The sequence below is a fragment of the Neofelis nebulosa genome, chromosome 5 (assembly GCF_028018385.1).
Source record: "Neofelis nebulosa isolate mNeoNeb1 chromosome 5, mNeoNeb1.pri, whole genome shotgun sequence".
In the NCBI taxonomy this organism is placed as follows: domain Eukaryota; kingdom Metazoa; phylum Chordata; class Mammalia; order Carnivora; family Felidae; genus Neofelis; species Neofelis nebulosa.
In genome coordinates this window covers 63,410,723-63,434,074 of record NC_080786.1, presented here as the reverse complement: position 1 = coordinate 63,434,074, position 23,352 = coordinate 63,410,723, and the positions used below count along the sequence as shown (strand labels likewise).

The 23,352-nt window shown below is 36.5% G+C and overlaps 1 protein-coding gene across 1 annotated transcript in view; it reads right to left on the bottom strand.

Annotated features, from left to right (window-relative positions):
- Nucleotides 1-2,502: 2,502 nt before the first annotated feature.
- The window catches only part of PRKCI (protein kinase C iota), a 72,561-nt gene continuing 51,711 nt past the window's right edge, over nt 2,503-23,352 (bottom strand). The window contains exons 9-18 of the mRNA XM_058730480.1: nt 22,375-22,551; nt 21,850-21,947; nt 20,728-20,814; nt 18,324-18,459; nt 13,063-13,150; nt 11,952-12,077; nt 10,511-10,590; nt 8,294-8,383; nt 7,797-7,912; nt 2,503-3,415 (exon numbers count right to left, since the gene is read on the bottom strand). Of these exons, the coding sequence (XP_058586463.1) occupies nt 3,328-3,415; nt 7,797-7,912; nt 8,294-8,383; nt 10,511-10,590; nt 11,952-12,077; nt 13,063-13,150; nt 18,324-18,459; nt 20,728-20,814; nt 21,850-21,947; nt 22,375-22,551 (1,086 nt within the window). The 3' untranslated portion in view covers nt 2,503-3,327. The remainder of the gene's footprint in view (nt 3,416-7,796; nt 7,913-8,293; nt 8,384-10,510; nt 10,591-11,951; nt 12,078-13,062; nt 13,151-18,323; nt 18,460-20,727; nt 20,815-21,849; nt 21,948-22,374; nt 22,552-23,352) is intronic.

The window sequence follows — 23,352 nt, the reverse complement described above, 5'->3', positions numbered from 1 at the left end:
AGCTACAACGGAGAAACAAGAAGGTCTGGAACTTTAGATCACGGTACAAAATAATTTGGGAATAATCTGTTCTGAATCTGTTTAAATTTGCTTCAGTTTTAAAACTGGTTAAAACTATGTTCAGCTGATTTCTTACTAATTTGTTTTCTAATAGAAGGGATGCATAGAAGGGCAAGTTTGAAAACACACTGAGCAATATTTTATGGATGAACGTCTGCAATAGGGCATTAGTACTACCAAAATGCTGTTGTAAGTAAAGGAAAATTCCACACTCTAAAATTTTCACTTTTCTTCCTGAAAAAATTTTGATACACCCTGTTCTTACACAAATTTGATATGCTACATATTAAACATGTTCCAATCTTGATGAATATTAAACATTTTATTTAAAGATTTTAAAGTAAAAAAAAAAAACGGTACACAAGTACAGATATTATGATGATCAAGGCAGTGTTCTGTAGGACATAAAACAAAACAGAATTTAAAAAGTAAATGTACAGGTACTAAACAAGTATAATACCTGATATCTAATTCAGGCTGCATTCACATAAAATGAGCTGACCACATACATGCTTATGCAATATAAATTTCTTCTTAGAACACCAAAATTCCAAACATTCTGTCAACTGCCTTATTCCCGCTGAGTATTTTGAGAGAACTTCTATATAAAAACAACTGGCATGGCACTTAAAAACTACAAAAAACAGAACACAGTTAAAAACATATTTGTAATGCAATTCTGTATAAAATATACACAGTAAATGTTATTAGTTAAAAAAAAATTTTTTAAACACAAAAGACCACCCTGAATAATGGTTAAAACCTCATCACAGAAAAATGTTCATCATTTGTAACATTATTGATAGAAAATGGATAGGATTTTTTGGGGGAAGAGATATCTAACTTGAAGAAGTCATTCAAAGTTTATTTAAAATTGTAGATAAGATAGTAATTCATTGCCTACCCCTTTCTCAAAACTTATCATGAATATTCTAATATATAACTACAGCCAAAATAAAAGAATAACTCAAAGAAAGTGTTTCTTAAAATAAGGCCCAAAGACCCAACAGAATTCTAAGGTGGGCCCAGCAATATGCATTTTAAACAAATGTCCCAGGTGATCGTTCCCCATTCTAAAATTTGGGAACTAATGCCCTAGGGGAGACAGTACCACTTAAAAGCAAGGTCATAAACATATTTCTGATATGTCAGAATTTTCTATAAGTTTATGATTTGAAGTGAATACTGCTTTTTTAAAACAAGTTTTAGGTATTAAGAAAAACATACATACTTCTTACATAAACATGGGAATGTATATAAACTTTTTCCTTTGAGGTTTTCATTGCTTTCAGATTTGGTCATTTGGTCATTTGAAGAAAAATGAGTACATGGTCGGAAACTTCAGAAAAATTACATTTCAAATAAAAGGTAGCATCCAAAAAAAAATTATTAGATGCCTATAAATTTTAAATCATTATAAATTTAAGACTAGATAGCTTCCCCCCAAATTAAATTTTACTAAGATTGGACAATTGTGAGTAATTTATTTTTTTTTCTTTTTTTTCAACGTTTTTTTTTTTTTTATTTATTTTTGGGACAGAGAGAGACAGAGCATGAACGGGGGAGGGGCAGAGAGAGAGGGAGACACAGAATCAGAAACAGGCTCCAGGCTCCGGGCCATCGGCCCAGAGCCCGACGCGGGGCTCGAACTCACGGACCGCGAGATCGTGACCTGGCTGAAGTCGGACGCTCAACCGACTGCGCCACCCAGGCGCCCCAATTGTGAGTAATTTAGATGATTATTGTTACTTTTTACATCCCTTTTCATTAAAAAAATATTTAGGGGCACAGCACCTGGGTGGCTCAGTTGATTGAGCATTCAACTTAAGCTCAGGTTGTGATCTCACAGTTGGGTGAGTTCGATCGAGCCCCATAGCAGGCTCGCCTGCTGTCAGCACAGTGCCCATTTCAGATCCTCTGTAACCCCCCTGCCCCTACCCCACTCACAAGCTCTCTCTCAAAAATAAACATTAAAAAAATATTCAAAATAAACGGATGCTATCACAGGCATCCCTTTAAATAATAAATTGCTAAACACTAGTATTAATAAAAAATAATCTGAAGAACTCTGCCCCTGAAATGTATTCCACTCTGATTATATGTGTTACCCACGTAACAAAAACTCATTTAAGGAGCTGGAACTTGTGGAATATGTATGTCTGTGTTCTGAATATTTATTCATGTTGACCTTTTTTAATTTCACTGAAGACTCCATACTATAAACAGGGTCCAAAAGTATGGATAATGTGGTTTTGGTGAATAAATGAGTAAGGTTAAGACACTATTTGGAAGATAAAATACTTTTTATGTATATTAAGTTATAAGGAAAAAATTGCATACGTTCTGTCTCTACTGGATAATGGAATGCTTTTACAAGTTTGATAAGGAGTGCTTCCTTGTTATCTAAAACCATAAAAAGTCACTGTGGGATTACCATTGCACTTTTCTGGTGTTTTTCTTGTTTTTTTTTAATTTAAAACATTTTTAATTTCTATTTTTCTCCCTTTCTATATACTGAGAAATGCTCCATTCAAATGCATCCTGGTTCTTTGAATGACAGTTACTAACATTCCAGTTAAAGTTCTGGCTAAAGGGATAAGCTCAGAAGCTTACACCCCTATCCTAAGAAATCACTCATCGGTTTTTCAAAAATAGCTAATGATTTAGAATCTAATACTTAATAAAATGTGCCTGTTTTTTCTTCCTCAAGGAGAACTTGTATTCCCTAATTCTAAGCAAGTGACATCCTTTACTACCAATTTAATAACTGTTGCCTTAAAAATCAATAACTTAATCATCCAAGGCAATAAAACTTACAGCTGAATTTTTAAACACAAAGAACTCAGAAAGTAATAGGTAATATAAGTTGTTGTATTTTGAATTACTCTTCTATTCCAAAATTTAAAACTTTAAGGACTAAATGAAGAGTGACAAAAATCACAGTAGGTTTATGACACAATCCCATCATGTGCCTTAAACGCGGTGGTTAAGTATTTCCTTTAAACAAAAAGGACAACTTCATTACTCATCAGTAGGCTGCTGGATTACCAGTATAACTGAATGTTGACACGACCGTCTGGAAACTAGTTTCATTTTCTTTTTCATAGTTAGATGTAATAATCGACTCTTACAGCCAACAATAGAAGATACTGAATGCTTTTTTTGTAGGTAAGAAATATAAAATGGTTCATTGTATCCAGGCTGGTAACGAGTTTATTCATGCATTAAATGGCAACACAAGCAAAATGCACAGTTGGAAAATGAGGATCAGACACATTCTTCTGCAGACATCAAGAGAGGATTGATGTACTCAAAACCTTCAAATTCAGACTGATCAATCTTCCTCACAATGTCACTGTTGAAAGAAAAATAAATTAATTTTCATAATCTAGATTTCTTCAACTTTTTATTTAAATGGTAAACGAAAATTAAAAAACAAAAAATAAGGCTAATTTATATAAATTATGGGGGAAGAAATCTACAAGTGTTTAGATTAATCCCAAAACATCTTCTAGAAGAATCAAGAGTACTGAAAATAAAAGACTAACAATCCTGTAAGCAGGTTTAGAACTAAAAGGTAGTCCAAAACTGAAGGCTAGAAATTAAAAGTCACAAATTGTCACAACTCTGGTTAATCTTAACTTTTGACCTGAACAACATTCATACTTAGAGGCGAACATCCAGGTCTGAATTAGCATTCAATTTAGTAGTCACCTCAACAGGAAGATGGTGACAAGAAGGCCCAGAAGAAGTTAGCCAAAAGGAAAAGGCAATAGGGACAAGTACATAGAAAGACCTAGAATAAGGAGAGGACACCACAGGGAGGTCATGGGTCATAGGGTATAGAGATGTTGGCATTCTGTTATACTGGGTTTCTAATTTAATATGCAGTAAGAGTAATACCAATGAATATTTGAATACTTAAATGCACACACCATACTGCAGAGCAAAGTTACCCAGGATACAGTCCCTTCCTTCGAGGAGGGAAGGTATCCCATATAAAGAAAAGCTACAAGGGAAAGCAGTACCTGCTAAGTTTCATATGGGACAGCTAAGTCTTGATCTAAGCACAGTTCTAATGAGAAGGGTGACTTCTAGTTGTAGAAATTGAGAAAGCCAGCATTCATTCCACAACCACTTACTGAACAGAATTATGAAAGACTATGTTAGGTCTGGGAAAGCGCCAAGTAATTTACTGGAGTTGAAAGCACAGGAACAGAGAAGCATGTCAAATGTAGATGATCTGGGAGGAAGGTAATGGCCAGTTAAAGGAAGCCAGTAATGCTTACTAGAGTAAGGAGTTTCACCTTTATTCATCAAAGACCTGGTTGCATTTGAGGTAGCTCAGCAAGATGGAGAAGATTCCAGTATGTAAAAATGAAGGAGGCATACAGAGGGAACAGCATGAGCAAAGGTAACAGCACACTACCCGGGGATGTGGAGTAATGGAGACTGGTCAGAACACAGCATTTGTGTTGGAGCACAGTGAGAGAGGGCTGGAGAGTCGGGTGGGAGGAGAGGGCGGAAGGCAGTGACTGCTGCCTGAGATGACAGGTTTTATCTTCTAGACAAGGAGGAGGTTACTGGAGGCTTCTGACAAAGGGGGTTAAAAAACTGGTGGTGCTACTGCAGGAGATGTACAGGATGGGTTGCAAAGCAAAGGATGAGCCCGATCAGGAGGATGGTGTAATATTCTACGCATGATTTGAAAGAGGTGTGAATGGGGCTGACGACAATGGAAACGAAAACGAAGGATCTGACACAAGTGATGAAGTAAAGAAAGAACAGACAAGGAGTTGGCAGCTGAACACATTATCGTTTGTTAAGGAAAAGGAAGCATCAATAATCACGGACATTTTGGATCTGAATGCAGGAACACATGATGGGATAACGAGCACAAAAAAGTAAATAAAAATAAGGAACTGATTGGGAACAACAGAAAAAGAGACCATAAAGAGTCATTTCTTTTTCTTTTCTTTTCTTTCCTTTTTTAAAAGTAATTTCTACACCCGATGTGGGGCTCGAACTCACGACCCTGAGATCAAGAGTCGCATGCTCCCCTGAGTGAACCAGCCAGGTGCCGTAAGAAGTCATTACCTTTATTTCAGATTTTGTATGTCTGAGGTGCTTGTCTGACAAACCAGGGAAGATGTTTAAACAAGCAGATAGAAATGCAGTTCAGGAGAGATACCAGGTGGGGGGTGCTTTAGGAACTATGGCTCATTTATTCTTCACAGCAGCCTTCTGAGGTAGGCAGTAAGAGAAGAAATAGGCTCAGAGAAGTTATGAAATTTGAACCCAGGTTACTCAGTTGGTAAGAGGTGAGGTCAGGATTCAAATTCCTATCTTTTGATTAAATCTAGTGTTCTTTTTAATACATGACACTGTCAGAATAATGACTTTCGTACATTACTCTCTCCTTTGGTAGACAGTAAGCTTTTTTGTGAGACTGGCCTACATCTTAATCGTCTTTAATGCCCAGTACTTAGCACAAGGCCTTTTGCTCAAAAACCATTTGCCAATTTAGCTGGGTGTGATTTAAATAGCTGGTATCAGTGATGTGGGGCTGGCCTAAATCTCCAAGGAACAAAGTGCATATAGCAAAAAGGCGGCTGTTACGAACAGACTGTGGAACATCTCAGTCTTGAGGGGACAGGGGAAAAAGGATGATAAGTGGTCACAGAGATGAAGCAGACCAGGATGGGTAGTGCCCAACAAAGCAAGGCCATGAGTGCCAAATGCTTCACAGACATCAGGGGAGATGAGGACTGATCAAAACACGCTTTAAAAATCAGAAATCAACAGGGACGCCCGGATGGCTCAGTCGGTTAAGTATCTGACTTCAGCTCAGGTCATGATCTCACAGTCCGTAAGTTCAAGCCCTGTATCGGGCGGGCTCTGTGCTGACAGCTCGGAGTCTGGAGCTTGCTTCGGATGCTGTGTCTCCCTCTCTCTCTGCCTCTCCCTCTCTCAAGAAATGAATAAACATTAAACAAAAATCAGAAATTGACAAATCAACTCAACCATCAAAAGCCGAAAAAGCAGGTTAAATTGTAAAGAGTTAAAGTGCAGGTAGTAAGAAAAGTACAAGACAATCAATGTTGACTACTCTGAAGGAGTTTGATGGAGATACTGCTTATTTATTTTTCTTTTACCATGAGCATCGAGTAATTATCCTGAAAAGAAAATGAGGGAAGAAAATATGGTGGTTTAAAGATGTGCTAAGATCCAGGGGGCAAATTAGGATATCTGAGCATGTTTATAAGCAGAAGAAGAGCAGCAGGAAAAGAGAAAGAAGGTGGAGTAATGGACATAACTGACAAAATGAAATCCTGGCAGAAGCTAAGGAAACAGATCTAGGAAAATGGAGCACCCCTTGCAAAAGAGGGATAGCCTTCCAAGAATAGGGAAGAAGAAAAAGGAGGTGGGAGAGACAGCAATTCTGAGATGCAAGATGGTCTGTGACAGCTGAAAACAGAGCAAGCTCACACCAGGCAGGTCTCAATCCTTGCAGTCAAGCTAAGGCAAGGTTAGTCCGTTAGAAGTGGTGAAGGCTGGGGCGCCTGGGTGGCGCAGTCGGTTAAGCGTCCGACTTCAGCCAGGTCACGATCTCGCGGTCCGTGAGTTCGAGCCCCGCGTCAGGCTCTGGGCTGATGGCTCGGAGCCTGGAGCCTGTTTCCGATTCTGTGTCTCCCTCTCTCTCTGCCCCTCCCCCGTTCATGCTCTGTCTCTCTCTGTCCCAAAAATAAATTAAAAAAAAAAAAAAAAAAAAACGTTGAAAAAAAGAAGTGGTGAAGGCAGAGGTAGGACTGAAGGCTTCCAAAATGTAGAGACGGTTTGAACAGCTGCATGAGGAATGTGGTAAGAATTAACAAGACAGAAGTGAAAATATGGCCAAGGAGTAAGGGCCTCCTTGAGATGACAGAATGAATCTGTAAAGAGAGGTAAACAATCAAATATGCCCAAATTATTCTAAACCATACTTTTAAAAGATGAACATACACATAAAAAATATGTCAGATCACCGCTGGCTAGACTTGGTAAGTTAATGTCATCTTTTTAATAAGCAATTTGGCAATACATATCAAGAGCTTTCAAAATTTCATACTCTTTAGTGGCACTTGGGTGGCTCGGTCAGCTGGGTGTCCGACTCTCGATTTCAGCTCAGGTCATGATCTCAGTTTGTGAGTTTTGAGCCCCACATCGGGCTCTGCACTGACAGTGTGGAGCCAGCTTGGTATATTCATTCTCTCTCCCCCCTCCCCCATCCAACTGCTCGTGTTTGTGCACTCTCAAAATAAATAAACTTAAATTTTCACTCTTTGATCTAATTCCCTCTCTGGGAATCTATCTTAAAGTAATACTCAGGAACTCAAAGACAGTCATCTTCAAAACAGTGCAGTGCAGTGGAAAGAGCACAGGTTTCCATCCTGACTCTGCCACCTGACAGCTGTGTGACTCTGCTTGCCCTGTCTGGGTCTCAGTTTCCTCATCTGTAAGAGGAAGATGACAGTAAGTAGATTTATCATGTTGTTGTGGGAATTAGAGATAAGGCACGTAAGGCAAAGTAGAAAAGGGCAGTCGTTATAACTTATAATAGTGTAATAGATTCAAATATCCCATAACTGAATGGCTAATTCAATTATGTTATAATCTGGTAATGAAGCACTGTGTAGTCACTAAAAATGAAACTTCCAAATAACTTCAGAAATATTTCAGTCTATAGAGTTACTTACTCGTCATCTGGAGTGAGCTGGACAGGTTCATTAGTAAACTGAGAATCAAAGTTGTCCAAACCGAATTCCCCAGAAATATTTGGTTTGAAGGGAGGTACCACCTGCTTTTGCTCCATCTAGAAAGACATATTAGATGACAGCTCAAGCCTATGTTCTTAGAAAAATTCCACCTCTACATTTCTCCTCTTCCCTCAGAGGCTTCCACATCCTATCACAGCGAGTCCTCAGGCATGGTTCAACGGTATTCACGACGATGGAAATAATGTACAAAACTGAACACTGATATAGGCCTTACTAATATTACAACCTGCTCCATTAAATTAATATTCTAAGCTTTTATTGTTTTAAAAGCTTTTTAAAAAGCACTTTAGAGTGTGGCTTAAGTTACTTAAGCTATGATATATTTGTTTTGTTTTTTTAACATTCTTTTAAGAGAATAAAATTTGGCCCAAGATAATAAGGATACCTAATATAGAAAACAATGACAATTTACATACCATATCCCAATCAACATTTCGAAAGAATGGGTGTCCCTGAATATCAGCAAATCCTGTTTGAGGATGACAACCCAATCGTTCCTTTGGGTCCTATGATGGAGAGAAATGTTTCAAGAACTGGATGGATATCATGCTTTAGAATAAATACATCCTCTTTGTGACCTGGGTTTTGTGTCTATTATATAATACCTTTATCTCTGAAATTACATCATAGTACAACACTAGACTTAAATGAATATCTGAAGCTTGTGACGAGTACAATTTCCTCATGGCTCTGTCTCCGGCTATCATGTGATTATAGTGGATATAGGTCACTACTCCTTGCTACAGGAAAAGGGGAGGGAAAAGAGAGCAGCACAATCATTTCAGCAGCATCCACCTATTTCTTTGGCACAGGTTATTGTGCTGGTCAAAATATACAAACCCCGAAACTTCACAAGTGTGTTCTTAGCTCATTTGTAAAGCTCTATGTCCAATTACAGCAACAAAACAATATAATCTGTGTATAACCATGATACAACCATTATGTGACCCACTGGACTAAGGAGCTGTAACTTACAAACAGTCTTGGCTTATTCATTACTGTAAATGAGAACATGTTATCATTTTCCTTTCCAATAAAAGGCATTTTATTTTGAACATTAAAACCTCTCACCTTCATTTTGCAGCGTGCTAACACTTAGATTTCCATTTTAAATCTTTCTCCATCTAAAGTACTCAAAAGCTTCAATTTCTCGTTTTGTTAAAATTCATCATTATCTATATTTACCTTAGATGATAAATGCACATCAACCTACTTTTTCCAACCTACAATTTATTTAAGAAAATATTTATGATTGCCAAGATCACCGTAATACAATAAGCTTATCTGGTCTCTGTCCCAGGTCCCTGACACAGCTTCTAAAACCTGAGTGAGTAATTTCCTGAGTGAGCCAATTATCTTTTGTTATTCACAAGTCCCTTTCAATTACACCTGAGTTTATACTAATAATGTGACTCTCGGTGGGCTGGTAGATAGCTCAGGATGGGATCTGGTTGCCGGAGGAACCATCCATGTGATCAGAGAGTTGTAACTTTAAGCCTCATTTTCAGAGGGGTGGAGGTCAACTACCAATGGCTAATGATTCAATCAATTGTGTCAATGTAATGGAACCTCCATAAAGCCCTCTGAACCACAGGGTTTGGAGAGCTTCTGGGTTGGTGAATATGTCCATATGCTGGGAGACACCGAGGGTGTGTACCCTAACTCCACAGGGACAGAAACTCCTGTGCTCAGGATCCTTTTGGACTCCACCCCGTGTATCTTTTCATCTGGCTGTTCATTTGTATCTTTTTTTTATAACCAACCAGTGATAGCAAGTAAACTATTTTCCTGAGTTCTGTGAGCCATTCTAGCAAATTACTGAACCTGAGGTGTGAGAATTGTGGGAAGCTCAACTCTGTAGCCAAGTCAGACAGAAATGTGGGTACTCAATACTCATGACTCATGACTGGCACTTGAGGTGAAGATAGTTTTATGGGACTGAGCCCTTAAACCCCTGGAATCTGATGGTAACTCTGGGTAGTTAGTATCAGAAATAAACTGAATTGTAATACACCAAGTTGATGTCTAGAGAGGTGGAGAATTGGTTGTTGGTGTGGAAAAAACCTACACATTTGGTGTTAGAAGTGTTATGAGTAAAAACCATTCAGAATCATAATCTTAGATCCTAAAATTCTTCTAACCTACCGACCACAACGAAGAATTGAATAGTCTTCAGATTTTTTAAGAACCAATGATAGCATTTCATTTCTTCTGAATTTTATCTGATTACAGGGCTTTTGACATGATAATCTGTACAGAACACTACTGTCCCAAGCGCTCAATAAGGAAAGAGATCTATGAATAATAATCCAAAGAAAACTGAGTAACAAAGCTGTAAGTACGATTGAGGCTATCCCCAAAGATGTAATGTTTCCCTAATTGAGTACATGGTATATATATCATCTACATTAAAAACCCATATGTAATATATAGCTGGTAGTGACTTACACTGTCAAAATGGAAAGGACAATTCATCTCAGGATCTAATACTCTTTGGTAAAGAGATAAGTTCCAGATCTAACTGAAAAAAATTATTATACGCTAGTGTTTTGGAATATTATACTGCCTGAACCTCTACTTAGTTTCATCTATACAGAGATAAACCGCTGAAGATTTTTACATTCAATTTATACCTTGTTGAGAAAACTCTTCAGGACACTTGCAGCTTTTACAGACAGAGAGCGTGGTATGCGAATTTGTTTTTCCAAAATAACTAGAAAGATAAAATAGTGGCATTATATTTCACTTTTACATAGCTTCAATTTTACATTTTTATTATGAGCTACTTCAGGGTGTTCTCGAAGAAAAAAATAAGGTATTACATATACTACTTCAGCGTCTCATGTGCTTTCTCAGGCTCGCTCCTCTCCTTCCCTCTCAGAGAGCCTCTTCTCTGAATGCTGTCCTTATCATTTACGTGCATATTTTATTCTTTGACTACCTTACTGTGCCTCGGTTTCCTCATCTGTAAAATTAGAATAAAAATAATACCTACTTCATGGGGTTGTTATGAGGTTTAAATGAGTTAATAGCTACAAAATGTGAGGTACATGTTACTATACTCAATTTTATTAGACATTGCCAAGTTGTTCTCCAAAGCTGTTAAATCAATTTTCACTGCTTGCCAGCAGTCTATGAGAGTTCCACTTACTCCATCCACATCCTCACCAGCCCTCGTATTATCGGACTTTAAAATTTCTGGCAAATGCACGGGCAGGAAATAGTAGCTCATTAATGTTTTAATGTGCAAACCCCTAATTACTAGTGAAGCTGAATGCTTTTTCATATATTCCATGGCCATCTGGATTTTCTGTTACATGAAACAGCTGTTCATTTCCTGTGATGGCCTTAATTATTAAATGTAGAATTTCATGGAAATCTTTGGACTGGGTGTTGGGAGCAGGGGGTGATCCCTTGTCTTTTTTTTTTTTTTTTTTTTCCTGTTTGAGTCTTTGTATTTCCAATTGTGGGCCTTCTTTTCTTCACCTTTTGATCTTCTTATATTCTTGTTACCCCACTTTTTCCTCCATATTGTTCTTGGACTTATGCACTCAGCCTCGGGGTCCATGTGGAAAGATATTCCTCTCTAGCCACAGGATTCCTTCTTCTAATCTCTGTGATATACAATCTGAAGGAACTTCTTTGTTATATTTCTGAGTATGAGAAAGTAGTTGGTAAATGGGACTGAAGGAATAGAAGTAGGAAGATATATTTTTAAAAAAATGAAGGGGTGCCTGGGTGGCTCCGTTGGTTGGGCATCTGACTCCTGATTTCAGCTCAGGTCATGATCTTGCAGTTCGTGAGTGTGAGCCCCACGTTGGGCTCTGTGCTGACAGTGCAGAGCCTGCCTGGGATTCTCTGTCTCCCCCTCTCTCTGCCCTTCCTTCTCTCACTCTCCTTCTCTCTCTCTCTCTCTCTCTCAAAAGTAAATATTAAAAAAAAAATGAAGACCTACATATTAAGAAGTATATTGTCCAATTATTCTCCTCTTACTCAAGGTAAAAATCTGAGCCATCCTCATTCATACTCTAGAACAGGTTATTCACAGAGAATCTGTAAAATACCGCAAATTACCTTGGAAGAGATAATCCTCTGTGTTTTGATCAGGGTTATCCGAGCTTCCAACAATATCAAATGGAGATCTGCCTGCCATCATCTCAAACATTAGTACTCCAAGAGCCCACCAGTCGACACTGAAACCTTCAAAAAAGGAATTTTTTTGAAGCAACAAATTATTCTGCATTCTTAAAAGTCAGTAACTTGAGATTCATTTCATTGTATAATTAAAAATTAAACATAATGAAAAATAAACTCTAATGCATTATAACTATCATGGTTGGCAGTGAAGATTATAGGAATATTTCACTTATCAACAAGGGGAGGTACCTAAAAGATAACTTTAAAAATAAAATATTGGGGAAAAAATATTGGAAATGAAACACTAAGTTCCTTCTCCCAAATATGCCTGTAATTTCAGACTCATAGTCTGTATCTTTTTTTTTTTTTTTTTTTGAGGATATAATTAAATTGTATTTGAGAATAACTTTGGTGGGTCTGAAACTTGATCTTCTGCTAGTCGATTAAAGATCCTTGAAGAACCTTGGAATCAGATTCTGAACGCTGTCAGAAGTACCATCCTCCTTCACATCTGCTGAAATCAGAGGGCCAGAACCCAAGAAGTCCAATGGTTTGAGATAAATATATTCTCTGGTTCCTGACAAGCAGTCAATCTCTCCCTCATTCTTCAGATTCCTGGAGGAAATATCCCAGGAAATGTGAACAATCTTCCAGGGGTTCTTGACTTTGTAGTCACATGGCTAAAGTTTAAATCCTTACTCTGCCACTTTCTAATTGTTTCTAATTAACAATGCTTACCTCCTAGGATTATTGAGAAGATTAATTTAGTTAATATAATGTAAACTGCTTGGATTAGTGCCTAGAACTTTTAGTGTTGCCATTAATAAAATATTCAAATCTGTACCCCCAAATACTGCTAAGGTCCCACTGTCTCTTATTTCATATTTTAGGGTTTTCATGTAGGTTTTAAGGGGATCAAGGAAGTTTATATTAATAAGATTAGTATTTAAATACTACAGAGTACATTATAATGCATTATAATGCAGTGGGTACCACATTTAACCACCCATCTAGCACTTAGCTAAAATAACACCTATTTATTTATTACCATAATCTTCTCCTCTTAAAATTTCAGGAGCAATGTAATTGGGAGTACCGCAAAAAGTGCTGGTTGTATCTCCTGGCCGTAATCCTTCCTTTTAGAAAAAATAAAAAAGAAAGAAAAAAAGAGAAAAGAAATAATCAGATCAAAAATTATCTTTTAAATTCATCTCTTTTATTTCATTTGTTATATAAGCTCAGCATCTACAGGTAATATATTAAGCTTAAATAAAATATTACTAGTACAGTTGTCTTTATTATTAAAATCATGAGTTGCCCCTAAATAGCTTAAAGAAAGCCTGTCCTCATTTGATGTTGGTGGACAGTGCAATTAAAATAAAAATTGTACTTGAGGGGCGCCTGGGTGGCTCAGTCAGTTGAGCGTCCAACTTCGGCTCGGGTCATGATCTGGCAGTCTGTGAGTTCGAGCCCCGTGTCGGGCTCTGTGCTGACAGCTCAGAGCCCAGAGCCTGTTTTGGATCTGTGTCTCCCTCTCTCATGCTCTGTCTCTCTCTGTCTCAAAAATAAATAAACATTAAAAAAAATTAAAAAAAAAAATTGTACTTGAAATTATTTATTTATTTATTTATTTTTTAATTTTTTTTTTTTTAACATTTCTTTATTTTTGAGACAGAGAGAGACAGAGCCTGAATGGGGGAGGGTCAGAGAGAGAGGGAGACACAGAATCTGAAACAGGCTCCAGGCTCTGAGCAGTCAGCACAGAGCCCGACGCAGGGCTCGAACTCACATACCGCGAGATCGTGACCTGAGCCAAAGTCGGACGCTTAACCGACTGAGCCACCCAGGCGCCCCGATACTTGAAATAATTTATATTCAGGTAAAAATTTAATATAAAAATTTTAATTATATGAGTAAAAGGAATCATATTTTATGAAGAAAAGCACTTTAAATCCCACCTGCTAACACAAGCACTGTTGGTTGTTTTTCCTAAGGCACAAATTTTTTGGCTTTGTATTTCAATAGCTACTAGATGGAAAAAATTAAGGCAGAAGACACTAATGTGTATAACAGAAAAACTACACACTGAGAAATGGAACAATCACCAAAAATTTATAACAAACTGTATGCACCTAACAACACAGCCTCAAAACACAAAGTAAAAATAGACAAATTAGAAGAATTTCACAATCCCTGCTATGGAATGGACATTTGTATGCCCCCCCACCCACCCCCGCAATTCATATGTTGAAGACTTAATGTGATAACACTGGGAGACCGGAGACTTTGGGAGGTAATTAGTTATTAGGGATGATGGGATTAGTGTCTTTATAAGAGGAAGAGAACTCCCTCTTTCTCTCCCTGCCATGTAAGAATACAACAAAAAGACACATCTGCAAACCGTGAAGAATGCCTTCACCCATCTGCAAGCCATGAAGAGTGCCTTCATGCATCTGCAAACCATAAAGAGTGCCTTCACCAGACACTGGATCTACTAGTACTTTGATCTTGAACTTCCCAGTCTCCAGAACTATGAGAAATAAATGTCTTTTAAGCCACTTAGTCTACAGTATATTGATATAGCAGGCTGAACTGATAATACAATCCCAAATCATGACAGGTGATTTCAAAACATCTGTATCAGAAAATGACATATCATACAGACAAAAAAATTAGTAAGCAGAAAAAGATTTGACAAAAGCTAAATATATATATTATATGTATATATAAAATATACATATACATATATAATATACATCGTATGTATATTATACATATACATATGTATGCATACATATAATACGTATATACATACATATACATATTATACATATGTATACATATACATAGAATATGTATATACCTACATATAATATACATACATACAAATATGTATAATCTATGTGTACATGAGAAGAAAAGGGGAAAGAAAAGAGAGAGTGTGAAGGCCATAGACTCCCTGCATGCAAAAAAGAGTTTATATATCCTTTTTAAAGTACATATGGGATACTGACCAAATACTAAGTCACAAAGGAAATCTCAATATATTTTCAAAGAACTAATATCATTCAGACCATTTTCTGGCCACAAGGCAATTAAATAAGATATCAACAATAAAAAGATAGTTTAAAAACAAGCTAACTGGGGCGCCTGGGTGGCGCAGTCGGTTGGGCGTCCGACTTCAGCCAGGTCACGATCTCACGGTCCGTGAGTTCGAGCCCCGCGTCAGGCTCTGGGCTGATGGCTCGGAGCCTGGAGCCTGTTTCCGATTCTGTGTCTCCCTCTCTCTCTGCCCCTCCCCCATTCATGCTCTGTCTCTCTCTGTCCCAAAAATAAATAAAAAAAAAACGTTGAAAAAAAAATAAAAACAAGCTAACTAACAGTAAATTTACAATTAAGTAAAAGGCAATTCATTTTTGTGAGTTTTATTAAGTAATGCATGCCCATTATAATAACCTCAAAAATATGTAAAAGTAAACAGAATGTATGATGCTACATAATAGAACATACAACAACACATATAGAAACAGACAATGCCAGGGGCGCCTGGGTGGCTCAGTTGGTTAAGCATCCGACTTCAGCTCAGGTCATGACCTCGCGGTCCGTGAGTTCGAGCCCCACATCGGGCTCTGTGCTGACAGCTCAGAGCCTGGAGCCCGCTTCGGATTCTGTGTCTCCCCCTCTCCCTGCCCCTGCTTGTGCTCTATCTCTCAAAAATAAAGAAACATTGAAAAAAAAAAGTTTAAAAAAATAAAAATAAAAAAAGAAACAGACAATGCCATACTTTAAAACTCTATTTAATGTTATTTATAAACATTTTATATTGTTATGAAGTTTTGGCAAACATCTTCTAAATGACTTTATAATGCTATGTTTTGTGGTCACTCTATAATTTCCCCTAATTATTCTCCTTACCAGCCATTTAGATTATTTAAAATATTTAAAATATTTATCACCAACTACAAGAAAAAAATTTTGGTCATAAGCCTTTTCTCATAGGCCAAAAAATTTACTCAGGATATCCCGGAGGCAGAAAAGATATTTGCAAATGATGTATCAAAGGGTTAGTATCCAAAATCTATAAAGAATTTATCAAACTCAACACCCAAAAGACAAATAATCCAGTGAAGAAATGGGCAAAAGACATCCAGATGGTTAACAGACACATGAAAAGATGCTCAACGTCACTCATCATCAGGGAAATACAAATCAAAACCATGATGAGATACCACCTCATACCTGTCAGAATGGCTAAAATTAACAACTCAGACAACAACAGATGCTGGCAAGGATGTGGAGAAAGAGGAACCCTTTTGCACTGCTAATGGGAATGGAAACTGGTGCAGCCACTTTGGAAAACAATATGGAGGTTCCTCAAAAAATTAAAAATAGAACTACCCTATGACCCAGCAATTGCACTACTAGGTATTTATCCAAAGGATACAGGTGTGCTGTTTCGAAGGGACACATGCACCCCAATGTTTATAGCAGCACTATAGACAATAGTCAAAGTATGGAAAGAGCCCAAATGTCCAGATGAATGGATAAAGAAGATGTGGTATATATACACAATGGAGTATTACTCGGCAATCAAAAACAGTGAAATCTTGCCATTTGCAACAACATGGATGGAACTTGAGTGTATTATGCTAAGTGAAATTGGTCAGTAAGAGAAAGACAATTATCGTATGACTTTACTCATATGTGGAAGTTAAGGTACAAAACAGATGAACATAAGGGAAGAGAAGCAAAAATAATATAAAAACAGGGAGGGGAACAAAATATAAGAGACTTTTAAATATAGAGAACTGAGGGTTGCTGGAGGGGGTTCTGGGTCAGGGGTGGGCTGAATGGGCAAGGGGAATTAAGGAAGACACTTGTTGGGATGAGCACTGGACATTATATGTAGGGGATGAATCACTGGATTCTACTGCTGAAATCATTATTGCACTATATGATAACTAACTTGGATGTAAATGTAAAAAAAGAATATCCCAGAGGCAGAAGTTCTAAATCAAAGAGTGTGCCTGTATATCTTTCAGATTCCTGATACATCCTCACCAAACTGCTTTACAAACAGTTATAACAACGCATACACTCACCAATGACATAGAAGAATGCCATTTCTTCAGACTCTTGTAAGCAGACTATTATAATTAAAAAAAAACAAAACAGTATCTGGCATGCAAAAATAAAGACTATTGTTTTAATGTGTATACACTTTCTAACAAGGTTAACATTTTTAATGGGTTTTTTGTTGTTGCTGTTCAGCTTTATTTTCCTTTGACAAATTATAGGACATTTTTCTTTTGAAATAAGAAAAAAATCCCCTGGTAAAAAAGTGACAGAGATTAAAAAAAAGGTATCACAAATCTCATAAAAAATGGATATATAGGGGTTTGCCTACTAAATGTTTACTTGTTTATAACTAAAGATGTGTATAATAGAAAATTTTAAGGAAATAGAAATTTAATATAAGAAAAGATAAAAATGCCTGAGTTTTGTACCTAAAAGCAAAAATACCTGAGGTAAAGATTTTCTTTTAAGGTCATTATCAAGAGATAATGACATTAAATCTTCAATACTGCTAGAGTGTCTTACTTAATGTTAGCATTTAAATAGTTTAAATAGTCTCCAAGCTCTGGAGGCACTTCCGTCAGGTAAATGGGAGAATGTGATCCATACGTTTACATGCTTGTTGCCATATTACCGTGTGCAGATAATTCTGGCCCAGCTACTACAACAAGGAGAGTAGCACCCTACACATTTTGTGGAAAAACACTGGACTCTTAAATAAAAAACTGTTACAAAAAGAATATAGGTCCGAGAAATAAAGGACATGTCCTGAGAGTAACTGAAATTCTTATTTTGTTCTACTGTACTTTATGTAAGATATTTAAATTTTAAATACAAAAAATGATACATTTCCTGGGAAAATCTTGAATACATTATCACGAGTCACAATTAAATGGCGAAAACTAGAAGGTGACACGCAAGTAGTTATGCTAAAGTCATGGGATTGCAGACAATTTTTATTTCCAAATTTTCTCCCATACTTTCACAACATTCAAAATAAAATGTTACAGACAATAAAAAGAAATTAACTCTTATTATAGCACATATAACAGTCACAGAAAATACAGACTTTTGTAAATGATTAGAAAACATGTATATTTTTCTTTGTGCTAAAATTCCAAAAAGCATCCCAAACAGGGTAGCAATCATTTCTCCATCTTTAAATATTGTTATTTTACCAAAACAATTTTATGAGCTGCTGAGACCTTCTGATTAACTAGAAATGCCTCTCACCTTACACATGCCATAGTCAGTCAGTTTGATATGTCCTTCTGAGTCCAGCAATACATTGTCCAATTTCAAATCTCTATAAATTATCCCTCGTTCATGAAGATAATTTAATGCTAGACTGATTTCTGCAGAGTAAAATCTAAAAAGAAAAATAACTCATTTGATTCAAATTTCGGAATTGTGGTAAGTTTCTAGAAGAGGTTATTTAAGTCCTATCCCCATCTGCAAATGAAAACACCAAAATCGTGTCAAAAGATTTTTTTCTCCCTATGTTTTTAGAAATGACACCAAAACACAAACTGAAGTACACTTTAAAATATCTTAAGGGTGCCTGGGTGGCTCAGGTCATTGAGTGTCTGACTTCAGCTCAGGTCATGATCTCGTGGCTCGTGGATTCGAGCTCCCTATCAGGCTCTGTGCTGACAGCATAGAGCTTGCTTGGGATTCTCTCTCCTCTCTCTGTGCCCATCCCCTGCTCGAGCATGCGCGCATGTGTGTGCACTCTCTCGCACATGCTTGCTCTCTCAAAATAAATAAACTTTTAAAAAATTAAAAAGAAATAAAGAAAAAAATACCTGAGCCGAAAACACTATTACAGAAGTTCCAGTCTACATTGAACCCATACTTTTCAAAAAATTATTAATTTGAAAGTCTCAAACAGAAGTTCTTAATCTGGGTCCTTCCATAGACTTCAGACAGTCCACACTGCTACAACCAGAGGCTCAGTTGTGCGTACGTGTGTACACCTACATCTCCTCCCTCTACAGAGTTTCCATAGCTTCTATCACTTCTCTAAGAGACAAATGATCTCTCCAAATGCTAAGAATCATTGATTGGTCTAGAATTAAAAAAAAAAAAAAATAACTAAAAGTTTAACTCAAACTATAAAATGCATACCAAAATTCTAGAAAATGAATTATCCTACAACCATACCATTTAACATCAAAGAGAGGGTTTTTTAAAAACTGCCACTAACTCATTGGCGATAACCAGAACTTTTGACCTGAACAATGAGAATAAAACACTCAAGTTGGTTTATTGCTACTTTGGGGAATGTTATCATGATCATGTTTGGAGGTACATAACACAAACCTTCTCAGTTACTTAATTCTATGAATAGAGAACCTGAGCCCTTATTTTGTACTTTGGTTCCCAGAAAAGCACAAAACCAGAACTGACACTTTAATACGTAAAAACTACTTTCCCCATGTCCAGCTGAACAAACAAGGAATAAATACAGGCTCTGGTCACAATTAGAAATGTCATTTGCGGCTCTGCTATGAAGGGCAACCATTTAATAAAGACTAAATAAATGAACATACAGGAAAGTAAAACAAAACACAGTTTGGTCTGAGATTAGATTAGTACAATTTCTACCTTTTTATAAAATTGAAGGATAGTATCTCTTTTTGATAAGAAAGAATCAATGTATTAGCAAGATTTCCACTAAATTGGGGCACCTGGGTGGCTCAGTTGGTTAAGCGTCCGACTTTGGCTCATGTCATGGTCTCACTGTTTGTGAGTTCGAGCCCTGCATCAGGCTTTGTGCTGACAGCTCAGAGGCTGGAGCCTGCTTCAGATTCTGTGTCTCCCTCTCTCTCTCTGACCCTCCCCCACTTGCACTCTTTGTCTCTCTCTCTCTCTCAAAAATAAACACTAAAAAATAAAAAAATTTAAAAAAAAAAGATTTCCACTAAGTACTTACAAAAATAAAATCTTTAACCTTTGTCACACGCATATACAAACTCATACGCCTCATCTTTTGCGGAGCACAACAGGGTGAGAATTATTGCTAATTATGAGTACAAAACAAAACAAATCATGGCACTGATGAATTAAACTTCTCCAAGGCCATGATCCTTCCCTACCTAATTCCCCCAACATATAAGCAATTTACAATCTTATATAATGATGTCAAATTAAGGACAGAAAATAAACAAATAAATAAATAATATTTAATGATCTTTTCTTATTCATCAACATGTATGAGATCAGAGAAAAAAAAGCCAAAGGCAGAACAATTCAGAAATTGTAATTACAGGAAGAATAGTCAGAATTACATAAAACCTTAAGAGGAATTGTTTTATTACTCTCAAGCATATACAAATAAGTGTAAATCCATCAATTATTTCAATGGTGGATGTTGAATAGATAAAATAATTGGGTTTAGTAAACTGAAGGCTTCCCCTTGAATAGTTTTTATACTTTTCAATTACTTACGTTAATATATGTAAATACATAATGTTACACATATGTTATAATATAAACTTTTACCTTAGCCTCTATATGACTTCCAAAAAATTAACTAGTATCAAAATAAGTGATTTATCTACCCTTTCAAACACTGGCACATAAAAAGTCCCATAGCATCCCCTACCCACGACCCCAGACAAAAATCCAACAGTACCTGGCATGTTCTTCAGGAAGTTTTCTTTGTCGCTGCATATGAAACATTAGATCTCCTCCATTTACATACTCTATGACAAAGAACAATCTAAAACACAGAAGAGATAAGAAAAAAAAAAAACCCAAATGAACACAGGAAGGAAAAAAGAGAGGCAAACCAAGAAACAGACTCAACTACAGAGAACAAACTGATGGTTACTGGTGGGGAGGTGGATGGGGACGATGCATTAAATGGGTGATGGGATTAAGGAGGACACCTGTGATGAGCACTGGGTGTTATAGGTCAGTGATGACTCACTAAATTCTATACCTGAAACTAATATTACACTGTATGTGAATGAACTGGAATTTAAATGAAAACGTGGGAGAAACAAAATTAAAAAGAAAGAAAGAAAGAAAATTAGCAGGGCTTAACTCTAGGAACTTTACATGTCAGTGGGCTTAAAAAATAAAAATAAAAAAACACAGGAGAGAGCACATGACACCAAAATCCAAAACGAGGCAGTGTAACTTTGCATTTCTAAACACTATAGAGAGCAGTTACAACATAGAGAGCATTCTCCAGATTTATCCTGAACAAACACTCTAGGAATTTGGCAGAAACAAAGGGTAGTTGGAGAAGAAACCTGTTTAATCATGGAAGACACAAAAAAGTAAACCAGCATAACTGTGAGAACTGCTTCTTCCATTTGAAAGTAGTACCACTAGCAATCCAGAGCCTCTTACTCTCACCTCAACTTTGGCCCTTGCAAAACAAGTCTTATTTAACTGTCACTTAAGGTAAAGAAGTTAGGATTTCTCTCTCTAGTTAAACTCTAGGAAACTTTAAGTCCTAAAACTAGAATCTTGAAGATACTTAAAAAGTTAGATTTTTAGTGCCATATTTATGACCTGGTCTTTTTTTTTTTTTTTTTTTGCCCAAAGCAGGAAATTTCCTACTGCCGATCCACCGTTAGATGGCTATCACTGATTGGAGTATGAGTAGCAGGAAATTTTAAGCAGAGTACTCTTGTGTCCATCTCCATGTCTTCCGCTTCCGGCTTATAGTAGAAAGCAGTTTTCACTGTGTAATATACCAAAAGGTGTAGAGCCCAGGAATCATTCCATTATCTTTCAATCTTACCTGCTTTCTGTCTGAAAGCAAGAATGCAGCCCAACAAGAAAAGGATGATTAGATGCCTGCTCAAAAACATGCTTCTCTGTCTGTACCCAATCAATATCCTATTTCAAAATATGAAAGAAATCCATGTCAAACTGAATTATCATCAAAACTATGATAAATTTGTTCTTAGTAATTCAATTATCACAAATACAAGTAAGTAACTAACTACTACTGCTTCATGATAATCATGAAACAACAGCTTATATACAAAAACACCAATAAATCTTTCAGTATTATGAAACAGTCTAGAAAACTTCTACAAAGATCAAGTACTTTTCCTTGATAATAATATGGCTTGATTTTTATTTCTTAAAAATCTAGTAGTCATCAGATTACACTAAATATATCTTATGTAATCTGTTTGAAGCATATATTTAGAAATGTAGACTGAAATGATAAGACAAAACATTGAGGTTTTCTCTGAAGTAGTACACTTAAGCCAACTTAACAGTTCAGAAATGATAAAACATCATTGTGCTTACTTACCTCATCATCATTGACCAATTCTTTTTTCACAACTTTCATTGCATAAATACGATCTGTTTTTTTTAATCTCACCAATAATACTTTGGCATAACTTCCTCTGCCTATTACCCGAAGCAAATCAAAATCTTGAAGACCTAAACTGGATGAAGCTTTGCCACTTTCTCTGGTGTTCATTGCCTGTCGAGAACATTAATATCAAATAGTTATACCTGGAGGAATTTTGCATAATACATTATATTTCCAGTACCTGGTTAAGATGTTTTTTTAAGTATTTTCTGATTTAAGTTCTTAATAATTCTTTTCTTATTCATTCCAAACGATATAATCTACTCAAGGAAAGGATGAATTCATGGGTTGAGGTCAGAAGGGTACTGATAGGAACGGAGAGAGAGTTGAAATCTGAGAAATGTTAAAGGATGTCTTAAGATGTGATAACTTTGGGTATGAAGACAATGGAGATACGTGAATTAAAAAAAATGACACTAACTTTGATGACTGGGAGACTGGAGGTAATACTGACAGAAAAACAAAGTGCACATAGGATAAGATTAACAGAGCTGTTGAGATAATGGGCTTGGTTTTTCATACTGAAGATACAAGATACAATGGGATTGCAAGATTAAAGAGTCCACTGGAAGCTTGATATATCAAATCTGGACTAATGAGCGGATATATTCAGAGATATTTTTGGAAGCTATAAACAGAAAATAAGCATGAGGCAGCTTAACTAATGGAAAACATTCTTTTCTACACAATACCAAGCTCTTTTGGAATGACAAAACCAGCCTTATAATCCATTTACAACTAGAAACTTGGGCTTCTGGTAATTTATAGACAAGACCGAAGATAATCTGTTTTAACACATCTGCAAAATCCTCCACATACAATCAACATGTACCCATAAGAATTAAGTATGAATTTTCTCAAGTGAAGAGTATCAAGAAAACAAAGAGCAAATTTTGAGAAAAACTAGTAAGC